At 41.3% G+C, this 20,733-nt stretch overlaps 1 protein-coding gene across 2 annotated transcripts in view; it reads left to right on the top strand.

Moving 5' to 3' along the window:
* Positions 1–15,400, top strand: part of LOC137634507 (acetylcholine receptor subunit alpha-like) — a 38,646-nt gene extending 23,246 nt beyond the window's left edge. Inside the window, exons 9-11 of one of the 2 annotated variants that reach the window (XR_011042518.1) lie at positions 4,940–5,165; positions 5,268–5,420; positions 14,955–15,090. Coding sequence is in view for 1 of the 2 variants with exons in the window: in XM_068366948.1 (XP_068223049.1) it covers positions 4,940–5,165; positions 14,955–15,170 (442 nt within the window). In the remaining variant the exon portion in view is untranslated. Of the gene's footprint in view, positions 1–4,939; positions 5,166–5,267; positions 5,421–14,954 lie in introns of both variants that reach the window. The other variant, XM_068366948.1, reaches the window with a different exon arrangement.
* The last annotated feature ends 5,333 nt before the right edge of the window (positions 15,401–20,733 follow it).

The raw sequence follows: 20,733 nt of genomic DNA, 5'->3' as shown, positions 1-20,733 counted from the left end.
GCCTAGGAGGACTGCGATGAGACGCTCGAAGGTTTGTTGGACCTTCTCAGACCTGGATCATCTTCTGAAAGGGTTGTTCAGAGCTTTCGAAATGTTCAACTTTCTCGACTGGTGCCTGGGAGCCCTCAGCAAGAAAACATCTCCTGCGGACAAAGACTCTGCCATGCTAATTATGTCCTGCATGGATAAGGCTATCAGGGATGGATCGGGTGAGCTAGCGTCGTTATTTGTATCAGGGGTGTTGAAGAAAAGGGAACAACTGTGTACCTTCCTCTCAGCCAGCATTACACCGTGCCAGCGGTCACAGCTCCTTTTTGCTCCACTCTCAAAGTTCCTCTTTCCCGAGGAGCTAGTTAAGGACTTGTCGGCTGCCCTGATACAGAAGGACACGCACGATCTTGTAGCCTCATCGGCTCGTAAGTCTAAGGTTACCACCTCTGTCCCCAAGACTTATCGCTCCCCAGTGGCTGATACCCCGGCCACTAGGTTCATACCGCCCTTTCGTGGTAGAGCCCCCAGCCGAGGAAGCTCCCGTCCAGACTCTCACAGGGGCAAGTCTAAGAAAGGACCCAGGACATCTAAGGGAAAGCACTGACTCTCAGATTCTCCAGACAACAGTAGGAGCCAGACTCAAGATCTTCTGGCAAGCCTGGGAGAAGAGAGGTGCAGACGCACAGTCTGTCAGTTGGCTGAGGTACGGTTACAGGATTCCATTCTGCCTCAAACCGCCTCTGACCACTTCGCCCATCAACCTCTCTCCCAACTACAAAGAAGAGGACAAGAGGCTAGCATTGCAACAGGAGGTGTCGCTACTTGTGCAGAAGAAGGCAGTGGTTATAGTCCGGGACCATCAATCCCCGGGCTTCTACAACCGTCTCTTTCTTGTGGCCAAAAAGACAGGAGGTTGGAGACCGGTGCTGGACGTCAGCTCTCTCAACGAGTATGTCACCAAGCAGACGTTCACAATGGAGACGACCAAGTCGGTCTTAGCAGCGGTCAGACAGGAGGACTGGATGGTCTCGTTGGACTTGAAAGATGCATACTTTCACGTTCCCATTCATCCAGACTCCCAACCTTTCCTGAGATTCGTTTTCGGAAAGGTTGTCTATCAGTTCCAAGCCCTGTGTTTTGGCCTAAGCACAGCTCCTATGGTCTTTACTCATCTGATGAGGAATGTAGCGAAATTCCTGCACTTATCGAGCATCAGAGCCTCCCTCTACCTAGACGACTGGCTGTTGAGAGCCTCCACGAGTCGTCGTTGTCTGGAGAACCTCTCTTGGACTTTAGATCTAATCAGAGACCTAGGTCTATTAGTCAATATAGAGAAATCTCAACTCATTCCCTCCCAATCCATTGTGTACCTGGGAATGGAGATTCAGAGTCGGGATTTTCGGGCTTTTCCATCGGCCCCCAGGATAAACCAAGCCCTAGAGTGCATCATGAGCATGCTGAAGAGGAGCAATTGCTCAGTGAGACAGTGGATGAGTCTCACAGGGACCCTCTCATCTCTGGCCCTGTTTGTCGAGCTAGGGAGACTCCACCTCCGCCCTCTTCAATTCCATCTTGCAGCTCATTGGGACAAGGGCTCGACTCTAGAAGCAGTCTCTATCCCTATCAACCAAGAGATGAAGACCACTCTCCGGTGGTGGAAGCACAATCTTCTTCTCAAGGAGGGTCTATCATTGGCCATCCAGACCCCCCATCTTCATCTCTTCTCGGATGCATCGGACTCGGGCTGGGGTGCGACCTTGGACGGACGGGAATGCTCAGGAGTATGGAACAAGGAACAAGGATTACTCCACATCAACTGCAAGGAACTGTTAGCAGTTCATCTTGCCCTGTTGAACTTCAAGTCCCTCCTGCTAGGCAAAGTGGTGGAGGTGAATTCAGACAACACCACAGCCTTGGCTTACATCTCCAAGCAAGGAGGGACCCATTCGAGGAGCCTTTACGAGATCGCAAGGGACCTCCTCATTTGGTCAAGAGGTCTAAACCTCACACTGGTCACGAGGTTCATCCAGGGCGATATGAATGTTTCAGCGGATCGCCTCAGCAGAAGGAATCAGGTCATTCCCACGGAATGGACCCTCCACAAGAGTGTGTGCAACAGACTTTGGACCTTGTGGGGTCAACCTACCATAGATCTGTTTGCCACCTCCATCACCAAGAGACTTCCGCTTTATTGTTCCCCTGTTCCAGACCCTGCAGCGGTTCATGTAGATGCTTTTCTTCTGAACTGGTCCCATCTCGACCTGTACGCATTCCCTCCGTTCAAGATTATAAACAAAGTTCTGCAGAAATTCGTCTCGCACGAAGGGACACGGCTGACGCTGGTTGCTCCCCTTTGGCCTGCAAGAGAATGGTACACAGAGGTACTTCAATGGCTAGTCGACTTCCCCAGGACTCTACCTCTAAGAGTGGACCTTCTACGTCAACCACACGTAGACAGGTTGCACCCAAACCTCCACGCTCTTCGACTGACTGCCTTCAGACTGTCGAAAGATTCGCTAGAGCTAGAGGCTTTTCGAAGGAGGCAGCCAGTGCGATTGCCAGAGCTAGAAGAATTTCCACTCGTAGAGTCTACCAGTCTAAGTGGGAGGTCTTCCGAAGCTGGTGTAGAGCCAATTCAATATCCTCTACCAATACCTCTGTGATCCAAATAGCTGACTTCCTTCTTCATCTTAGGAATGAGAGATCCCTTTCAACATCTACGATTAAAGGGTATAGGAGCATGTTGGCCTCAGTCCTCCGCCACAGGGGTTTGGACCTGTCTTCCAACAAGGACCTTCAAGACATTCTCAAGTCTTTTGAGACGTCTAAAGAACGTCGTCTTTCCACTCCAGGCTGGAATCTAGACGTAGTCTTAAGGTTCCTTATGACATCTAGGTTCGAACCTCTCCAGTCAGCTTCCTTCAAGGATCTTACCCTCAAGACTGCTTTTCTCGTTTGCCTTGCAACAGCTAAGAGAGTCAGTGAGGTTCATGCCTTCAGCAAGAACATTGGTTTCACAACCGAATCAGCTACATGTTCTTTTCAGCTTGGATTCCTAGCAAAGAACGAGCTTCCTTCACGTCCTTGGCCTAGATCGTTCGAAATACCTAGCCTCTCCAACATGGTAGGTAACGAACTAGAGAGAGTTCTTTGCCCTGTCAGAGCTCTCAAATATTATCTGAAGAGGTCTAAACCTATTCGAGGACAGTCAGAAGCCTTATGGTGTGCCATCAAGAAACCCTCGAGACCCATGTCCAAGAATGGGCTTTCGTACTATATAAGGCTTCTGATCAGAGAAGCACATTCTCACTTAAAGGAGGAAGACCTTGCATTGCTGAAGGTAAGGACCCACGAAGTAAGAGCTGTAGCTACTTCGTTGGCCTTTAATAAAAACCGTTCTCTGCAGAGCATTATGGATGCAACCTATTGGAGGAGCAAGTCAGTGTTTGCATCATTTTATCTGAAAGATGTCCAGTCTCTTTACGAGAACTGCTACACCCTGGGACCATTCGTAGCAGCGAGTGCAGTAGTAGGTGAGGGCTCAGCCACTACATTCCCTTAATCCCATAACCTTTTTAACCTTTCTCTTGAATACTTTTATTGTTGTTTTTATGGTTGTTACGGTAGGCTAAGAAGCCTTCCGCATCCTTGGATTTGGCGGGTGGTCTATTCATTCTTGAGAAGCGCCTGGGTTAAAGGTTTGGTAGAGGTCCTTTAGTAGGGTTGCAACCCCTTGTACTTTGGCACCTTTGGGTTGATTCAGCCTCCAAGAGGAACGCTGCGCTCAGTAAGGAAGACGAACTTTAAATAAAAGGCAGAGTAACGGTTCTATTCGACTTCCTTACCAGGTACTTATTATTTCATTGTTATTTGAGATAACTGTTATATGAAATTTGGGATACTTAGCTATCCTTTAATCATGTACACTGGTTTTCACCCACCTCCCTGGGTGTGAATCAGCTACATGATTATCGGGTAAGTTTAATATTGAAAAATGTTATTTTTATTAATAAAATAAATTTTTGAATATACTTACCCGATAATCATGATTTAATCGACCCTCCCTTTCCTCCCCAGAGAGAACCAGTGGACCGAGGAATAATTGAGGAGGTGTCAACAACAAATGATTGAGTACCTGGCCACAGGTGGCGCTGGTAAGTACACCCCCTTCTAGTATTGTGATAGCTGGCGTATCCCTCCATAGAATTCTGTCGGGCAACGGAGTTGACAGCTACATGATTATCGGGTAAGTATATTCAAAAATTTATTTTATTAATAAAAATAACATTTTTAGTACCATAAAGTAAAAAATTCCAATATAGATATATATATAGGGTATTTTTGAGCACACACCAGTCTGTGTTCCAATTACCGGGTATTGTAGATTTTATATTAAGGTTTGGAAAGAAATTTTTAGATTAGGTCTGAGAATCAGTGCAATGAAGAATTTATTTGTTAGAATCTGATTCGTATTTTTCCTGGTAGGAAAGAAAATTCTGTACCTTGAATTTTGAAACCCAAAGGTTTATGTTGTACAAGATTTGAAAAATGAACATTCTTAGGTTACAAATATGCAGAGAATATTTTTATGCTGAACAAACAGGCTGACATATGTTTCTAGAGAGATGTCTTTTAATGTTACTTTTCTTAAAATGTTTTATTTTATTGTTTATTACTTCTATAGTAGTTTACTGTATTTATTTCTTTTCCTCACTGGACTATTTTTCCCTGTTGGACCCCTTGGGCTTATAGTTTCCTGGTTTTCCAACTAGAGTTGAAGCTTAGCTAGTAATAATGATAATTACATATCTTTGGTTTGGCATCTCATTATTATGTCTACATAACAAATGGCTTAATTGTTAGGCAATACATTACAGTATTGAATATTTAAGTAAATTATTTGGCTTCTTTTTTAAGTAGAAAATTAATGCTCTGATGTCTTTTACAGTCGTGATATGGATGCATTAGGCATCAACGGTGGATGCAAGATTCACGGCCCTGCAGTTTTAGCGGATGATTTAGGAGTAGGTGTCGGCCTGAATGGTAACGTTGGATCACCAGGTAGAATGCCTTGTGAAAATGGCTCTACACAGTACTGTCCAGAAGTCATCAAGGCCTTTGAGGGTGTGAAGTTTATCGCAGAGCATACTCGCAGAGAAGAGGAGTCAGTGAGGGTGAGGAATTGGAAACCTAAATGATTAAAACAGTTTTTTTTATGTACTGTACAAACATTTTTAATTCCAGTGTGTGTAAAGTTTTTTTTTTATAATTTTCAGATTGTTTTCAGTGTTTTCTGGTTGCAGAATTGTACCTTTTTCTTTTTGCACGGAAGATTAACATCAGTTTTGTTCGTGGATAGTCAGCCTTCAGCATGAATGCAGATTAGGTGTATTTTTAGACAAATTTTCTCTTCAGCCTATTTGAAGATGGTAGGTCAAATTTTCTTTTTCAGTTTTACCATCAATATACAGTATATACTTTATACTTTGTTCTCATGTAAAATTAATTTGTTCACTTGCACTCCAATAGATTAATTCCTACATGTCAGCCAAGTTACACAACAGATATATCTCCCAGTCTGTTAATTTTTTGTGCTCTATCCCTCCCATGCTAATGTAGATGTTTTTTCTTTCATAATTTATTTTACTACAGAAAAGACATAAACAACAGAAATGAGTAGGTTTTGGTATCATAGCATATGTTTTTTTATTTTAATGGCAAAATTTTTTATCTTTTCATTGTTCTTTGAAAATTACCAGTGGATAGTTACTGTACTTTAAATAATGTATACTGTACAGTGAATTTCAGGGTACAGTAATTGACAAGCTTGAAATATCACTAATAGCACTAAATAGATGACCTACTTATACGAAATGAGGGATACTATATTTTTTTTTTTTTTAATTTCTGTCCGATCTCTTAAATCTCATTGGCACAATATTTTTTTTTACTCATAAGTGAACAATAGTTCTTGTTACATAAAGCTTGTTAACAGTTTACCAAAACTATGTGGAAAACTCTCTCTACATCTTGCTAGTATAGTTTATTGATTTCATCCATATAATGCATTTTAAGTTTATATATTCTTTGAAAGGGAAATATGCATATACTGTAGTTTATGTTTACCACCTAAAATTTGAAAGGGCTAACCAACAGAGTCTGCATGAAGTAAGAGCTTACTTGTATGGCATCTGTGCCGTGGGCTCTAAAAGTATCAAATTTATCTCAAGAGCCCAGGATTTTGGCAAAAATACAAGACAGCTACAAATTTAGTGTAAAATTTTACTCCAGCATCTATTGTTACATCCTGGAATTTTGACTCGATAGGTAACTCCAGTGAAAGTTCTAATAGAAGTAATTGGTGTGTTATTTCATGTTTGACAATTTCAACCCACCAATATTTCTCTGCAACTTAATATGATGAAATTATTAGGAAGTCCACTGAAGGTCTTATTCTATCATAGATTAAATTGCCTGCAAAATCCATGTTCTTTACTGTACTAAGGAGTGTTTATATACTTTGTTTTAGAAAATAATGATTGGTGTCAAATCTTCTGCACATAGTTACAGTGGCTTTGCATTTTTTGTTGATATTCTCTCTCTCTCTCTCTCTCTCTCTCTCTCTCTCTCTCCTCTCTCTCTCTCTCTCTCTCTCTCTCTCTCTCTCTCTCTCTCTCTCTCTCTCTCTCTCTCTCATGTACTGTATATTGTTAGAGCATTTTAATGAAATTTATCCCTAAGTTTTTATGCTCTCATATGCCATTTCTATGCATTCCTTCAGGGGGTCCGACTTTTAATTTTTCAATATTAATCTTACCCGATAATCATGTAGCTGTCAACTCCGTTGCCCGACAGAATTCTACGGACGGGATACGCCAGCGATCGCTATACAAGAGGGGGTGTACTCACCAGCGCCATCTGTGGCCAGGTACTGCAGTACTTCTTGTCAACACCACCTCAATTTTTCCTCTGTCGTGCTTCCGGCAAGACCTACATGGATACGCTTATGATTTTGGAGTCTTTGTTCACGGTTTTGGTGAAGTATTGCTCTGAGATTTCAGCTTTCGCTATACAGGAAGCTTTTCCCTTAGCTTAGATAGCTTTTGGATTGATTTTGATTAATGGTATAACGATCTTTGCTTTAATTTGGAAATCCCCCTTGACTGTTCTCTGATTCAAGATGTCCGACCATTCTCAAGCTCCTACCCAAAGACGATGTAGTGTTAGGACTTATATTAGGCGTCTTCCGAAGGCCTCGGTTGATCCTCACACCGTTTGTTCCGACTGTAGGGGAAAATCCTGTCAGTTGGAAGATCGATGTGAGGAATGTGCCGGGCTTTCGGAATTTGATTTTATTCAATTCCTCAAGTATACGACTAAGTTAGAGAGGGAGAGAGTTAGGAGGAGTTCTGCTCGCTCTTTGCTTTATTCCTCCCCCCATGATCCTCAACCTTTTCCTCCCCCTGTAGTGGCTACCCCCGAACCTATTATTAGTGCTCAGCCTGATATGTCGGATGTTTTACGTGCCATTCAGGCTTTAGGTGATAAGGTGGAGTCGGTAGTGAGTGACCACAAGTTTCTCTTGGCAGATGTCAAGGAACTTAAAGTGAAAAGTGCAGTGGGAAGTGGTAGTGCCAGTGCTGTGCCTAGTGTCAGTGTCAGTGTTGCGCATGAGGATACTTCTGTGCGTGCCAGTCGTCCTCCCAGTCCGGGACCTCTTGCAAGCTCCCAAGCCCAGGGGAGAAGCAATGTCGAAGGGCAAAAGGGTTCGGCAGGCCTTGATCGGCGCACAGTAGTATCCTCAGTGGTTGCGGGCGTATCTTATAGAGATCGTCACTTCCACTCTCAGACGATTGAGCCCTTAATTTCCTCGTCTGCAGAAGATGTTTCCGGGAGGAAACGCTGGACCCAGGTTTCAAGGCCTCTTAAGCGTAAGGTCCAGACCGCGCGAGTCCAACAGCCCAGGTGTAGCCACTGGGCTAGTTCGGACTCGCCGCAGTCATCGGATGGCTGCACGCCTCCTAAGAGAGGTAAAGCGATGCCTCAACAGACCTCAACTTCTGTTAAAGCTATGCCTCAACAGACCTCAACTTCTGTTAAAGCTATGCCTCAACAGACCTCAATTTCTGTTGATCCTAAGATGGCTATGCTGCAGACTATGCAGTCGCAGCTTGCGGTGTTGATGCAGGAGTTTCAGGCAGAGAAGGTTAATACACCTCCTCCTGCGAGCGCTCCTCCACCTCTGCGCAGTCCAGTCTGCCAGACGTATGATGTTGAGGTTCCTCAAGCTACCTCCATGCGTGAGCTGCCGCATTGGGAGTTGCCAGATACCAGCGCTGTGCAGCAACCTCCACTTTCCTTGAGGCAGGAGCCTCTTGCCACGCGGCAACCTCCTCAACACTGGGGGCAGGAGCCTTATGCTTTGCAGCAACCTCCTCTACCCTTGAGGCAGGAGCCTCATGCGTTGCAACCATCCTCGAGGCAGCAACCTCTTGCGGTGCGACAACCTCCACCATCCTTGAGGCAGCAACCTCAACTCTCGCGGCAGCCACCTCCACTTTCCTCGAGGCGAGAACCTCAACTCTCGAGGCAAGCACCTCAAGAACCTCAACTCGTGAGACAAGAGCCTCTCTCTGCGCAGCCACCTCAACCCTTGAGGCAAGCGCAACTCTTGAGGCAGGAACCTCATGCTATGAGACAGCCACCTCAACGCATGCAGCAACCACATTCTTCTCAGCTTGAGCCGCTTCCCATTCAACTTGAACCGCAGACTATGTAGCATGAGCCTCATGCTTTACAGCATTCGCCTCTCACCACGCTTGCTCCTCAGACCCCCGCAGAACCTCCTTCATCCCAGCCTCATGACTTTGTCATTACCAGCCCTCATCCTCTTCAGCAGAGACTTGAGGATGAATCCGCAAGTGCGCATGCACCCGCTCTTCAGGATTCAGCCATTCAGCATACCGCTTTATCGTTACCTCTCGCTTCTCAACCCTCAGGTGACGAGGTTTCTGAGGATGAAGCTGCTCACCTGGATGATCCTTCATCTGATGTGGAGGAACCCAAGTCATTGCCACCCTCCATTAACTTTCGCAAGGTCCTAGCTCTGTTCAGAGAGTTATACCCTGAACACTTTGTTTCTGCTACCCCTCGCTCTCCTCCATCCGAGTTCTCTCTAGGCATGCAACCTATTAAGTCTGCTTACACTAAGCTTGTCTTCGCTAGATCATCAAAGAGAGCTTTGAGAATGTTAGGGGATTGGTTGCAGTCCAAGCAGCAACTGGGAAGGACGTCTTTTATGTTTCCGCCTCCTAAGCTGACTTCTAAGGCGGGCGTCTGGTATGCCACGGGAGAGGAACCAGGCTTGGGGGTCCCTGCCTCTGCCCAGGCTGACTTCTCAAGTTTGGTTGACTCTCCACGAAGGTCGGCTATGAGACGCTCTAAGGTCTGCTGGACCTTTTCTGACCTGGACCACTTCTTAAAGGGAGTCTTTCGCGCCTTTGAAATTTTTAATTTCCTCGACTGGTGCCAGGGGGCCTTGAGCAAGAAGACTGCCCCTTCTGACAAAGACTCGGCCATGCTGATCATGTCCTGTATGGACAAAGCAATTCGCGATGGTTCCGGCGAACTTGCCTCTATGTTTGTATCGGGAGTCCTCAAGAAAAGGGAACAACTTTGCTCCTTCCTTTCCACTGGTATCACCTCTTGCCAAAGGTCACAGTTACTTTTTGCTCCTCTTTCTAAGTTCCTGTTTCCTGAGGATCTTATCAAGGAATTGTCTGCGGCTCTTATACAGAAGGATACGCATGACCTCGTGGCCTCTTCAGCACGGAAGGCTAAGGTTGCACCTTCAGTACCTAGAACTTACCGCACCCCAGTGGCTGATACTCCTGCTACCAGATTTATTCCGCCCTTTCGTGGCAGAGCCCCCAGCCGAGGAGGTACCCGCCCAGACGGTCACAGGGGCAGGTCCAAGAAAGGTACCAAGTCTTCGAAAAGCAAACATTGACTCTCCTCCTCTCCCGACAGCTGTAGGAGCCAGACTCAAGACCTTCTGGCAAGCTTGGGAAAGAAGAGGTGCAGACGCCCAGTCTGTCAAGTGGCTAAGGGAAGGTTACAGGATCCCATTCTGCCGCAATCCCCCTCTGACCACTTCTCCCATCAACCTCTCTCCCAACTACAAGGAAAAGGACAAGAGGCTAGCGTTACATCAAGAGGTGTCGCTCCTGTTACAGAAGGAGGCAGTGGTGATAGTCCGGGATCATCAATCCCCGGGCTTCTACAACCGTCTCTTCCTGGTGGCCAAGAAGACAGGAGGTTGGAGACCGGTGCTGGACGTCAGTGCGCTCAATGCTTATGTCACCAAGCAGACGTTCACTATGGAGACGACGAAGTCGGTCCTAGCAGCGGTCAGGCAGGAGGACTGGATGGTCTCGTTGGATCTGAAAGACGCCTACTTTCACGTCCCCATTCATCCAGACTCCCAACCTTTTCTGAGATTCGTTTTTGGAAAGGTTGTGTACCAATTCTAAGCCCTGTGTTTTGGCCTAAGCACGGCACCTCTGGTGTTTACGCGACTGATGAGGAATATTGCGAAATTCCTCCACTTGGCGGACATCAGAGCCTCCCTTTATTTAGACGACTGGCTTTTAAGAGCCCCCACAAGTCGTCGCTGTCTGGAGAGTCTCAGATGGACTTTGGACTTGACCAAGGAACTGGGTCTTTTGGTCAACTTAGAGAAGTCCCAGCTTATTCCTTCCCAAACCATCGTTTACCTGGGAATGGAGATTCGGAGTCAAGCTTTTCGGGCTTTTCCGTCGGCCCCAAGAATCAACCAAGCCCTAGAGTGCATCCTGAGCATGCTGAAGAGGAACAGATGCTCGGTGAGACAGTGGATGAGTCTAACAGGGACCCTGTCATCGTTAGCCCTGTTCACCGAGTTAGGGAGACTCCACCTCCGCCCCCTTCAATACCATCTAGCAGCTCACTGGGACAAGAATATGACGCTCGAAGCGGTCTCTATTCCTGTTACCAAAGAGATGAAGACTACTCTCATGTGGTGGAAGAGCAACATCCTTCTCAAGGAGGGTCTCTCGTTAGCTGTTCAGACCCCCAATCTTCATCTCTATTCGGACGCATCAGACTCGGGCTGGGGCGCGACCTTGGACGGACAGGAATGCTCGGGAACATGGAACAAGGAACAGGAAACGCTTCACATCAATTGCAAGGAGTTGTTGGCAGTACATCTGGCCTTAATGAACTTCAAGTCCCTCCTGCTAAACAAGGTGGTGGAGGTGAACTCCGACAACACCACAGCCTTGGCGTACATCTCCAAGCAGGGAGGGACTCATTCGAGGAAGCTGTACGAGATAGCAAGGGACCTCCTCATTTGGTCAAGAAGTCGAAACCTCACGCTGGTAACGAGATTCATTCAAGGCAATATGAATGTCTCGGCAGATCGCCTCAGCAGGAAGGGTCAAGTCATCCCCACAGAATGGACCCTTCACAAGAACGTGTGCAACAGGCTTTGGGCCTTGTGGGGTCAGCCAACGATAGATCTGTTCGCTACCTCGATGACCAAGAGGCTCCCATTGTACTGTTCCCCAATCCCAGACCCGGCAGCAGTTCACGTGGATGCTTTTCTGCTGGATTGGTCCCACCTCGATCTATATGCATTCCCGCCGTTCAAGATCATCAACAGAGTTATTCAGAAGTTCGTCTCTCACGAAGGGACACGGCTGACGTTGGTTGCTCCCCTTTGGCCTGCAAGAGAATGGTTCACAGAGGTACTGCAATGGCTGGTCGACGTTCCCAGGACTCTCCCTCTAAGAGTGGACCTTCTACGTCAACCTCACGTAAAGAAGGTACACCCAAGCCTCCACGCTCTTCGTCTGACTGCCTTCAGACTATCGAAAGACTCTCTAGAGCTAGAGGCTTTTCGAAGGAGGCAGCCAGAGCGATTGCCAGAGCAAGGAGGATATCCACTCGCAGAGTCTATCAATCCAAGTGGGAAGTCTTCAGAAGCTGGTGCAGAGCCAATGCAGTTTCCTCTACCAGTACCTCTGTAACCCAAGTTGCTGACTTCCTGTTGCATCTTAGGAATGTTAGATCTCTTTCGGCTCCTACGATCAAAGGGTACAGAAGTATGTTGGCAACAGTTTTCCGCCACAGAGGCTTGGATCTTTCCTCCAACAAAGATCTACAGGACATCCTTAAGTCTTTCGAGACCTCTAAAGAACGTCGCTTGTCCACTCCAGGCTGGAATCTAGATGTAGTCTTGAGGTTCCTTATGTCTCCTAGATTTGAACCTCTCCAGTCAGCCTCTTTCAAAGACCTTACTCTCAAAACTCTTTTCCTCGTCTGCCTTGCAACAGCCAAAAGAGTTAGTGAGGTTCACGCCTTCAGCAGGAACATAGGATTCACATCCGAAACAGCTACATGTTCCTTACAGCTCGGGTTTTTGGCAAAAAATGAACTTCCTTCACGTCCTTGGCCTAGATCGTTCGAAATTCCTAGCCTTTCCAACATGGTGGGTAACGAGCTAGAGAGAGTTCTTTGCCCTGTCAGAGCTCTTAAGTACTATCTTAAAAGGTCAAAACCTATACGAGGACAATCAGAGGCCTTATGGTGTGCCATTAAGAAACCTTCGATGCCTATGTCCAAGAACGCAGTTTCGTATTACATAAGGCTTCTGATTAGAGAAGCTCATTCTCACATGAAGGATGAAGACCTTGCTTTGCTGAAGGTAAGGACACACGAAGTGAGAGCTGTGGCTACTTCGATGGCCTTCAAACAGAACCGTTCTCTGCAGAGTATTATGGATGCAACCTATTGGAGGAGCAAGTCAGTGTTTGCATCATTCTATCTCAAAGATGTCCAGTCTCTTTACGAGAACTGCTACACCCTGGGACCATTCGTAGCAGCGAGTGCAGTAGTAGGTGAGGGCTCAGCCACTACATTCCCTTAATCCCATAACCTTTTTTAACCTTTCTCTTGAATGCTTTTATTGTTGTTTTGGGTTGTTACGGTAGGCTAAGAAGCCTTCCGCATCCTAGTTGATTTGGCGGGTGGTCAATTCTTTCTTGAGAAGCGCCTAGGTTAGAGGTTGTGTAGAGGTCCTTTAGTATGGGTTGCAGCCCTTTATACTTCAGCACCTTAGAGTTGTTCAGCCTCCTAAGAGGAACGCTGCGCTCAGTAAGGAAGACGAACTTATTAAAGGCAGAGTAATGGTTCAAGTCGACTTCCTTACCAGGTACTTATAATTTCATTGTTATTTTGAATAACTGATAATATGAAATACGGGATACTTAGCTTCTTGATTAACATGTACACTGGTTTTCACCCACCCCCCTGGGTGTGAATCAGCTACATGATTATCGGGTAAGATTAATATTGAAAAATGTTATTTTCATTAGTAAAATAAATTTTTGAATATACTTACCCGATAATCATGATTTAATTGACCCACCCTTCCTCCCCATAGAGAACCAGTGGACCGAGGAAAAATTGAGGTGGTGTTGACAAGAAGTACTGCAGTACCTGGCCACGGATGGCGCTGGTGAGTACACCCCCCTCTTGTATAGCGATCGCTGGCGTATCCCGTCCGTAGAATTCTGTCGGGCAACGGAGTTGACAGCTACATGATTATCGGGTAAGTATATTCAAAAATTTATTTTACTAATGAAAATAACATATTTTGATGTATTGTATACTTGGACCATCATTTAACTTTTATTGTCCTATATTATTATCACTGATCACTGATTCAATTTGGACCACTATCTTTTCTGCATTTCTTCCTGTCTTGCTGCTATTTCACTAGAATAAATATTTCCCTTTAATACTACGGATAACGGAATTACTTTAACCTTGCTAAGCTCTGTGTGATATCCATACTCTTGTCATATATATTCTTGAAACAATATCCAGAGAAACGAGGTGCAAAGCTACAATGAAGAATGTCAGTTTCAAATATTTGGTCATATGTTCTTGACTAGGTAAACTTCAGAAGTTTAATATGTTCTTGACAAGGTAAACTTCAGAAGTCCAAACTCGCAGTGATTTTTTTATGTTGAATAAGTTAACATAAGTGTCTTTTCATGGTTTATGTATGGCAGATCTATTTTAATGTTGATACTGATCTTAAGATATTTCATATTTTTTATTCATTGCTTCTCTTATATGGTTTGTTTCCTTCCTCACTGGCCTATTCTCCTTGTTGGAGTCATTGGGCTTATACCATTCTGTTTTACCAACTATGGTTGTAGCTTTGCTAGTAATGATAATAGCAATGATAATAATAATAAGAGGGTTTTTGTTAAATTGTAAGCTCCCTGGTTTCATAAGCATTACATCTTTATGCATCCATCTTAACCTTTTACCCCCAAAGGACGTACTGGTACGTTTCACAAAACTCATCCCTTTACCCCCATGGACGTACCGGTACGTCCTTGCAAAAAAATGCTATTTAAATTTTTTTTTTGCATATTTTTGATAATTTTTTGAGAAACTTCAGGCATTTTCCAAGAGAATGACACCAACCTGACCTCTCTATGTCAAAAATTAAGGCTGTTAGAGCAATTTGAAAAAAATATACTGCAAAATGTGCTGGGAAAAAAATAACCCCATGGGGGTTAAGGGTTGGAAATTTCCAAATAACCTGGGGGTAAAAGGGTTAATAGAAGTTTTCATATGTACTTGTTGGAGCCATTGGGCTTATACCATTCTGCTTTTCTAACTATGGTTGAAGCTTTGCTAGTAATAATAATATTAATAATAATGATAATAGGGTTTTTGTTGAAAAAGCATGACGTCTTTGTGTCCATCTTTATATGTCATATGTACAATATCTGGCTTTAAAGATTAAAGTGTGGTACATGTATTTCTCTTTGTATTTATATATATGCTTTATCACTAATATCTATACCAACAAAATGAAAGCTAATGTAAATCTTATATTCCAGGTGAAAGAAGACTGGAAATATGTCGCAATGGTGCTGGATAGATTGTTTCTATGGATTTTCACTCTAGCAGTGTTAGTCGGAACAGCGGGCATCATCCTTCAGGCACCGACCCTGTATGATGACAGACTACCAATTGATGTGAAGCTATCCGAGATCATAGCAGCTGGGAAAGATGGAATACCTCAGAGCAAAGCAGCATCACAGAATCAGCAATGACCTGAGTGAAACTGAACTGAAAAGTATTTTTGTTCTGATCTGTGGTGCTGTTCGTGCAATGACAGTTGCTAACAGCCACTTTTCGATAATAAATTCCTAACCAATATTTAATAAAGCAGCTGAGGCTCCTTATCATCATTATCAATTGAGGACCACAACCCCATCACTTTTAGTACAACATAAATTGTGGCTTCCCAGTAAATAGTGCTATTAACGGTGTTCATTTTAAAAGCCTGGTGCCGTAACATCCATTTGAAAGTGAATGAAAGATAATCACAAACTTGTGATGCTTTGGTATTTTATCTTGGAAAGAAATGATGCTTTGGAGCAGTAGAAAATGAAGTGGTTAAAACAACTGTGTTTTAAAGTGAGATAATGACTCCATGATAATATATTTGGTTTAAAATCATTGATTATGGTTTATATTTGTGACCACAGTTGATAGACCACAACGATATAAAAAAAAGCTCAATGTTGGCAGTACATGTACAGTATTGCAACAAAATAGGTCCAAATGGGTTGGAAGTGTGTGGCATTTTGCTAGCACTAGGATCTCAGTCATATTACGTTTTTAATTTTGCTCTTGTGAAATTGAAATGATTTTGCTCAACTGATTCAATTTTTTATAGATCAGTGTGTGGTAAAGATTTGCTAAATGAAGGAAGTTGTATTTTGTAAGGCTTTATTACCTCGAATTACCTTGCTTTTCCAACTAGGGTTGTAGCTTGGCTAGTAATAATAATAATAATAACAGCTAGGATTGATTTTGAAATCATTGTGGTGTTGGCTGTATATGAAATCCAATCACATTCACTGGATTTATGGTAATGCAATAGTCATGCAATGGATGCTTGACTTTATCGTAGATTAGTGGACGGTGCGCTGCACAGATTTTTCTCCTTGATAACAGGAAGGTGAAATTCTTCATTTATTTCATATTCAAGTTTTCAAAAGATTTCATTAGAAATTTTATTTGAAGAAAGTTGAAAATTCGTATGTGAAGCATTGCATTGCTTGCCTGTTGCCTTATGGAATGTAATATTTTTTTATAGAATTATGCTCAAGTTATAGCATTATCATCAAAATCTAATGCTTTGGAAAAGTAGCGTAATCCATTAGATATACTCGTATGTATAATTTGAGTTAAAAGGTATTCAGTATTTGTATCTTACGCATCATTTTCATCATCCAGTAACGTACAGTTTTAAAGAAATACACAAATAACCTTCCAATTGTGGTAAAACCTTACTAAATACAGCGTGCTCCTAGAATTTGGATACATTTGAAAAGAGCTGAAGAGAATTAGCATTTCAAGTGGTACAGCATTTCACCACGTTTGGCAGATTTGACATTTTTCCTTTCTGCACATCGGCAGTGTCAGCTTGTGAAATGGTGTTAAATCTATACTTTCATTGCACTTTTTTTTTTTTTGCCAAATTGAGAAGTGTACATTATATATATATGCTGTAACCTCCAAGATTTTAGCATCACTTTATCCTGGTGTGGATATATTAGTATGTTTGGAAAAATTCTGATTTGATGATTTAACTCGTCACAGTTTCTTTTTGTAAAGAGTATTTTTCAAAAAGAATTAAAAGGTATCGTACAGTAAGTAATTATTAGTTTTTGTTTGAAAAATTTCAATATTTACTGTTTTTTTTTTTTTTTTTTTTTTTTTTTGCACTGACGGTAATTACAAGTCGTCTATAATCTTCCTTATAGTGATTTATGTACAGCATTGATTAAACCTATAACCATGTTGAATTTACCTGGCATGCTTTTTCTCAGTTTGTTCAAATACTTTTGTATTTGATTAGAATTTCACCAGTGGAATCCAGGTAAACTATGCATTGAAAAGAATGTAGGTGATATGGAAACTACAGATTTGTATTATCACATGGGTATCTACATTATGTTTAAGTTGTACATTTATACACAATTTGTTTTGTCTGGCAAGTACCTAACTCTAAGAACTATCAGAATATTGAAACATAATTTAGATTTCTTTATTTACATTTAGCTATGAACTTTTAAATATCTCTAGAAATTTTAATAGAGGTAACATTTTGTTTTAATACCTTAAACATTGTCCAAAATGTATATGTGAATCATCTCTAATGTATTTTTTTAAACCAAAAGGTATGGCCTTGTACTAAAAAATGTTCACCTGAAAAAATATCTCGGTATGTGTTGAATTTATACAGCATTGGTAGATGGAGCTTCAACTATGGTAAGTTTTATTAAATGAATGTAATCTCTCTTGTTTTATAGGAATGCTGGGTATGACATCAAAACAATTCACAACAGATAATTTAGATGTTTTACATCACAAACTATCATGTATGTATTGGAGAAATGCTTAGTAAGCATGAATACTGTTGAAATTTTATTTTTTTTAGTTATTTCTATTTTACAGTACAATGTACAGTAATGTCATTAATAATAGTTACCCAAGAGGACACTGTTTAATAAGCTCATAACTGATTTGTGTTATATATATATATATATATATATATATATATATATATATATATATATATATATATATATATATGTATATATATATGTATATATATATATATATATATATATATATATATATATATATATATATACAGTATATATTTTCAACTGTAAATCTTTTTCATCTTGAAAGGGGTGAGTCCAGAAGGCATTATCATCTTTTTTTTACAGCAGAGATTTATGGTTTGAGGTGTGAGCCCCTGGCTCGGCCGTATGGGTATCAAGTAGGTTTATGTGTTTATCTGGAATATTTAGGTAGTCATAAAGCTAAGTACTCGACTGTACTTATCACTCCCAGCATTGCTTAACTTTACTGCTGAAGTGACCAGTGATATAGCAAATGTGTTATTGCCATTGGCAATGTTGAGCCCACTTTCTTTTATGAAGAGGAGTTTGGATAATTAAGACAAATATAGTAAAAGCTAAAAGGAATGATGCTATTGAAATAAACTTTTTGTGTTTTATATGTAGTGTACGAAAGATTGAAAGTGTAAGAAATGTGATGGTATCTTGGAGAATTGGTACAAAAGTTAATGTACAATGAGAGAAGGATTTGTGTTTTTAAATGGTTCAGAATTGTGTAAAGAAAGAAAGAATATGATATGATATTGATTGAGGAAATTGAAGAGAAATTGTGAAAAGTTATTAAAAAAAAAAAGTTGATACACAAGGAAAATGTGAGTGAATGTAAGCCAAATTAAAATCATGAAGAGAAACAGAAACAAGAAAGGTGAACCCAATTAATGTTGATATGGATGCTTGGAAAATAAAAGTGATTGATGTATAAAAGTATTTGGGAGTAAATGCGGTGGATGATAATAGGATGAAAGAAGTTTATTGCAGAATATTTTAAGCATGGCATTAAGCAGCAGATTTGGAAGGTACTTGCAATGTCTTTGGAAGCCAAGGCGGATTGCAAGTGGTGTCAAAAGGCTAGCATAGGTAAAAGGATGGATCATTGTGTTTTATGGTGATTTTGTCTTGTGGAACTGAGTATGATATGTTGGTAAGAAGAGTTTATAACAATAAAATTATGAAGGCGAAGGAAAGGACAAGAAAGATGTGGATAGATGATGAGAAAATGTAATCGGAGAGGAATGGTAATATCCAGGATTTGCCTGAGTTTATGCAAGCTCGCTGCTCACCCAAACGCCAGTTAGACTACTGTCTGTCGGTTGAGGAGATTCCTAATTATTCGTCTCCATTCCAGACGTTCTTGTTATATATCTTTAGCATCATTGTATTCCATACTGCATTCTTCAAGAATCTCATTTATACCATCCTTCCATCTCAATCTCGGTCTTCCACGCCATCTTCTACCTTTAGGAACCCATTTCACAATTTGCCGTACATCCCTATATTCAGGCATTCGTTGTCTATGGCTGAACCATCTTAAGTGGAATCTTTCTATTTGCTTATGCAAGATAGAGGTAAATTATGCATTGTAAGTAGGGGAGTTTTCTGTACAGAAAGTTCATGTATGGTTCCGCAGTTAAATCATGAATGCGATAATAACTGTACCATTCTTTAGAGCTATCCCCTGTTAAGAGTAACATATACATACATAATATTGTTGTGTGAACATTTCTCTGATAACAACCCCTTTTGGTGGATCATTTAAATTTCATTCTTTAACATGTTTGGCATTCCTTCAAATCCCAGCAGAAAAAATCCTAGTGGTTCCCTTCATGTCACTCTAAGAGATTCCATTACTCTATTTATTCTTGGGACTAAAAAAACAAGTAAATCGTCTCCCCACTGCATAGTAGATGCTGTAACATTGGTCAAACTATTGGAGTGCCCTTACTGAATCTCATAGGAGGGCCTATGGTTTTGTATTATTTTGTTGCCTCTTCTACTTCTGTTTACAATTTGTGGTCAAACATATCTTGGCACTCATACTTTAGCCTTGTTCTATTCATGGAAAAATACTTAGTATCATATTTAATGTTAAGTACAAAGTACTTGTTAATAGTTTTATGTTGTCTCAATATATCATGCTTTATAATCACTCATAGCTCTCAAAGTATTAAAAGATTTTTCCATGGCATTTTATTGAAGAACATTGTTACAGAGAAAGTAATTAAGCTCTGGATACCCATTCCAAAATGTCAATTACTTCATTAATACAATGCATGTCACCTCATGCTCAGCTATTTTTATTTTAATTAGGATCTTGGTGGAATGCAATTTTTTGCAAGATCAGATGTATTTTTGTCAGCTCTGTAAACTGTAAAAATTGTCATGAAATAGGAGTAACACCTTCATTACATGAATATTGTAATGTTAAAGTTGCACAGCCTTTTGAAGTTAGTTTACTGTATCTTAAATTGTATAGTAAGTTAAAGGCTCTTGAATTTTAAATCAAACATCTCTGGAAAAAAAGGCTCACAAACCAAATACATTTTTAAGATCTGTAAAGGTACAGTAAAAGAGTAGGTTAAGAAATGAACATTTCAATGTCACTTCTTCGTTACACTGAATCAAGTACTATAGAATTAATTTATAGAAGCAATTCTAAAGCACAAAGTAACTGGGTGTGTGGCGTACAACATGTTGACGAAACATGGTGCACATTCTTTTTAATGATTGTTGTACATAATTTGTACAGTGTGTTACCTAACATAGTTTCCAGAAATGAACTTTGATATATACCTAAGTAAAAAACCATTTCTCACTTCACTTTTAAATATTTTCGAGAATCTATATAACATTAGCTATTTTTCGACAATAAAGTATTTGTAACTTTGTATCCATAGGTAAATCTATTGAATAAGTACTAGAATCCATGTTCAACATCACGTGTTCATCATGAAGAAAACTTGTTCTTGTACTGTATAAATTAGACGCTGAAATATAATATTTTGAAGTGAGATGCAAACAATATGTACTGAAATTCTGCTGAAGTTTATAATTTTCTTTTAAAACGATAGGACCAAGCTTCTCATTGCCACTTTATTTAGAAATTAACATAGACATGTATGGCATAGGTATACATATACCATTATCCATTTCGAAACTGTCATTGCATTATTTAATT

The sequence above is a fragment of the Palaemon carinicauda genome, chromosome 44, assembly GCF_036898095.1.
Source record: "Palaemon carinicauda isolate YSFRI2023 chromosome 44, ASM3689809v2, whole genome shotgun sequence".
Classification (NCBI taxonomy): domain Eukaryota; kingdom Metazoa; phylum Arthropoda; class Malacostraca; order Decapoda; family Palaemonidae; genus Palaemon; species Palaemon carinicauda.
The sequence above is the reverse complement of the archived record's forward strand: the minus strand, read 5'-3'. Positions and strand labels throughout refer to the sequence as shown.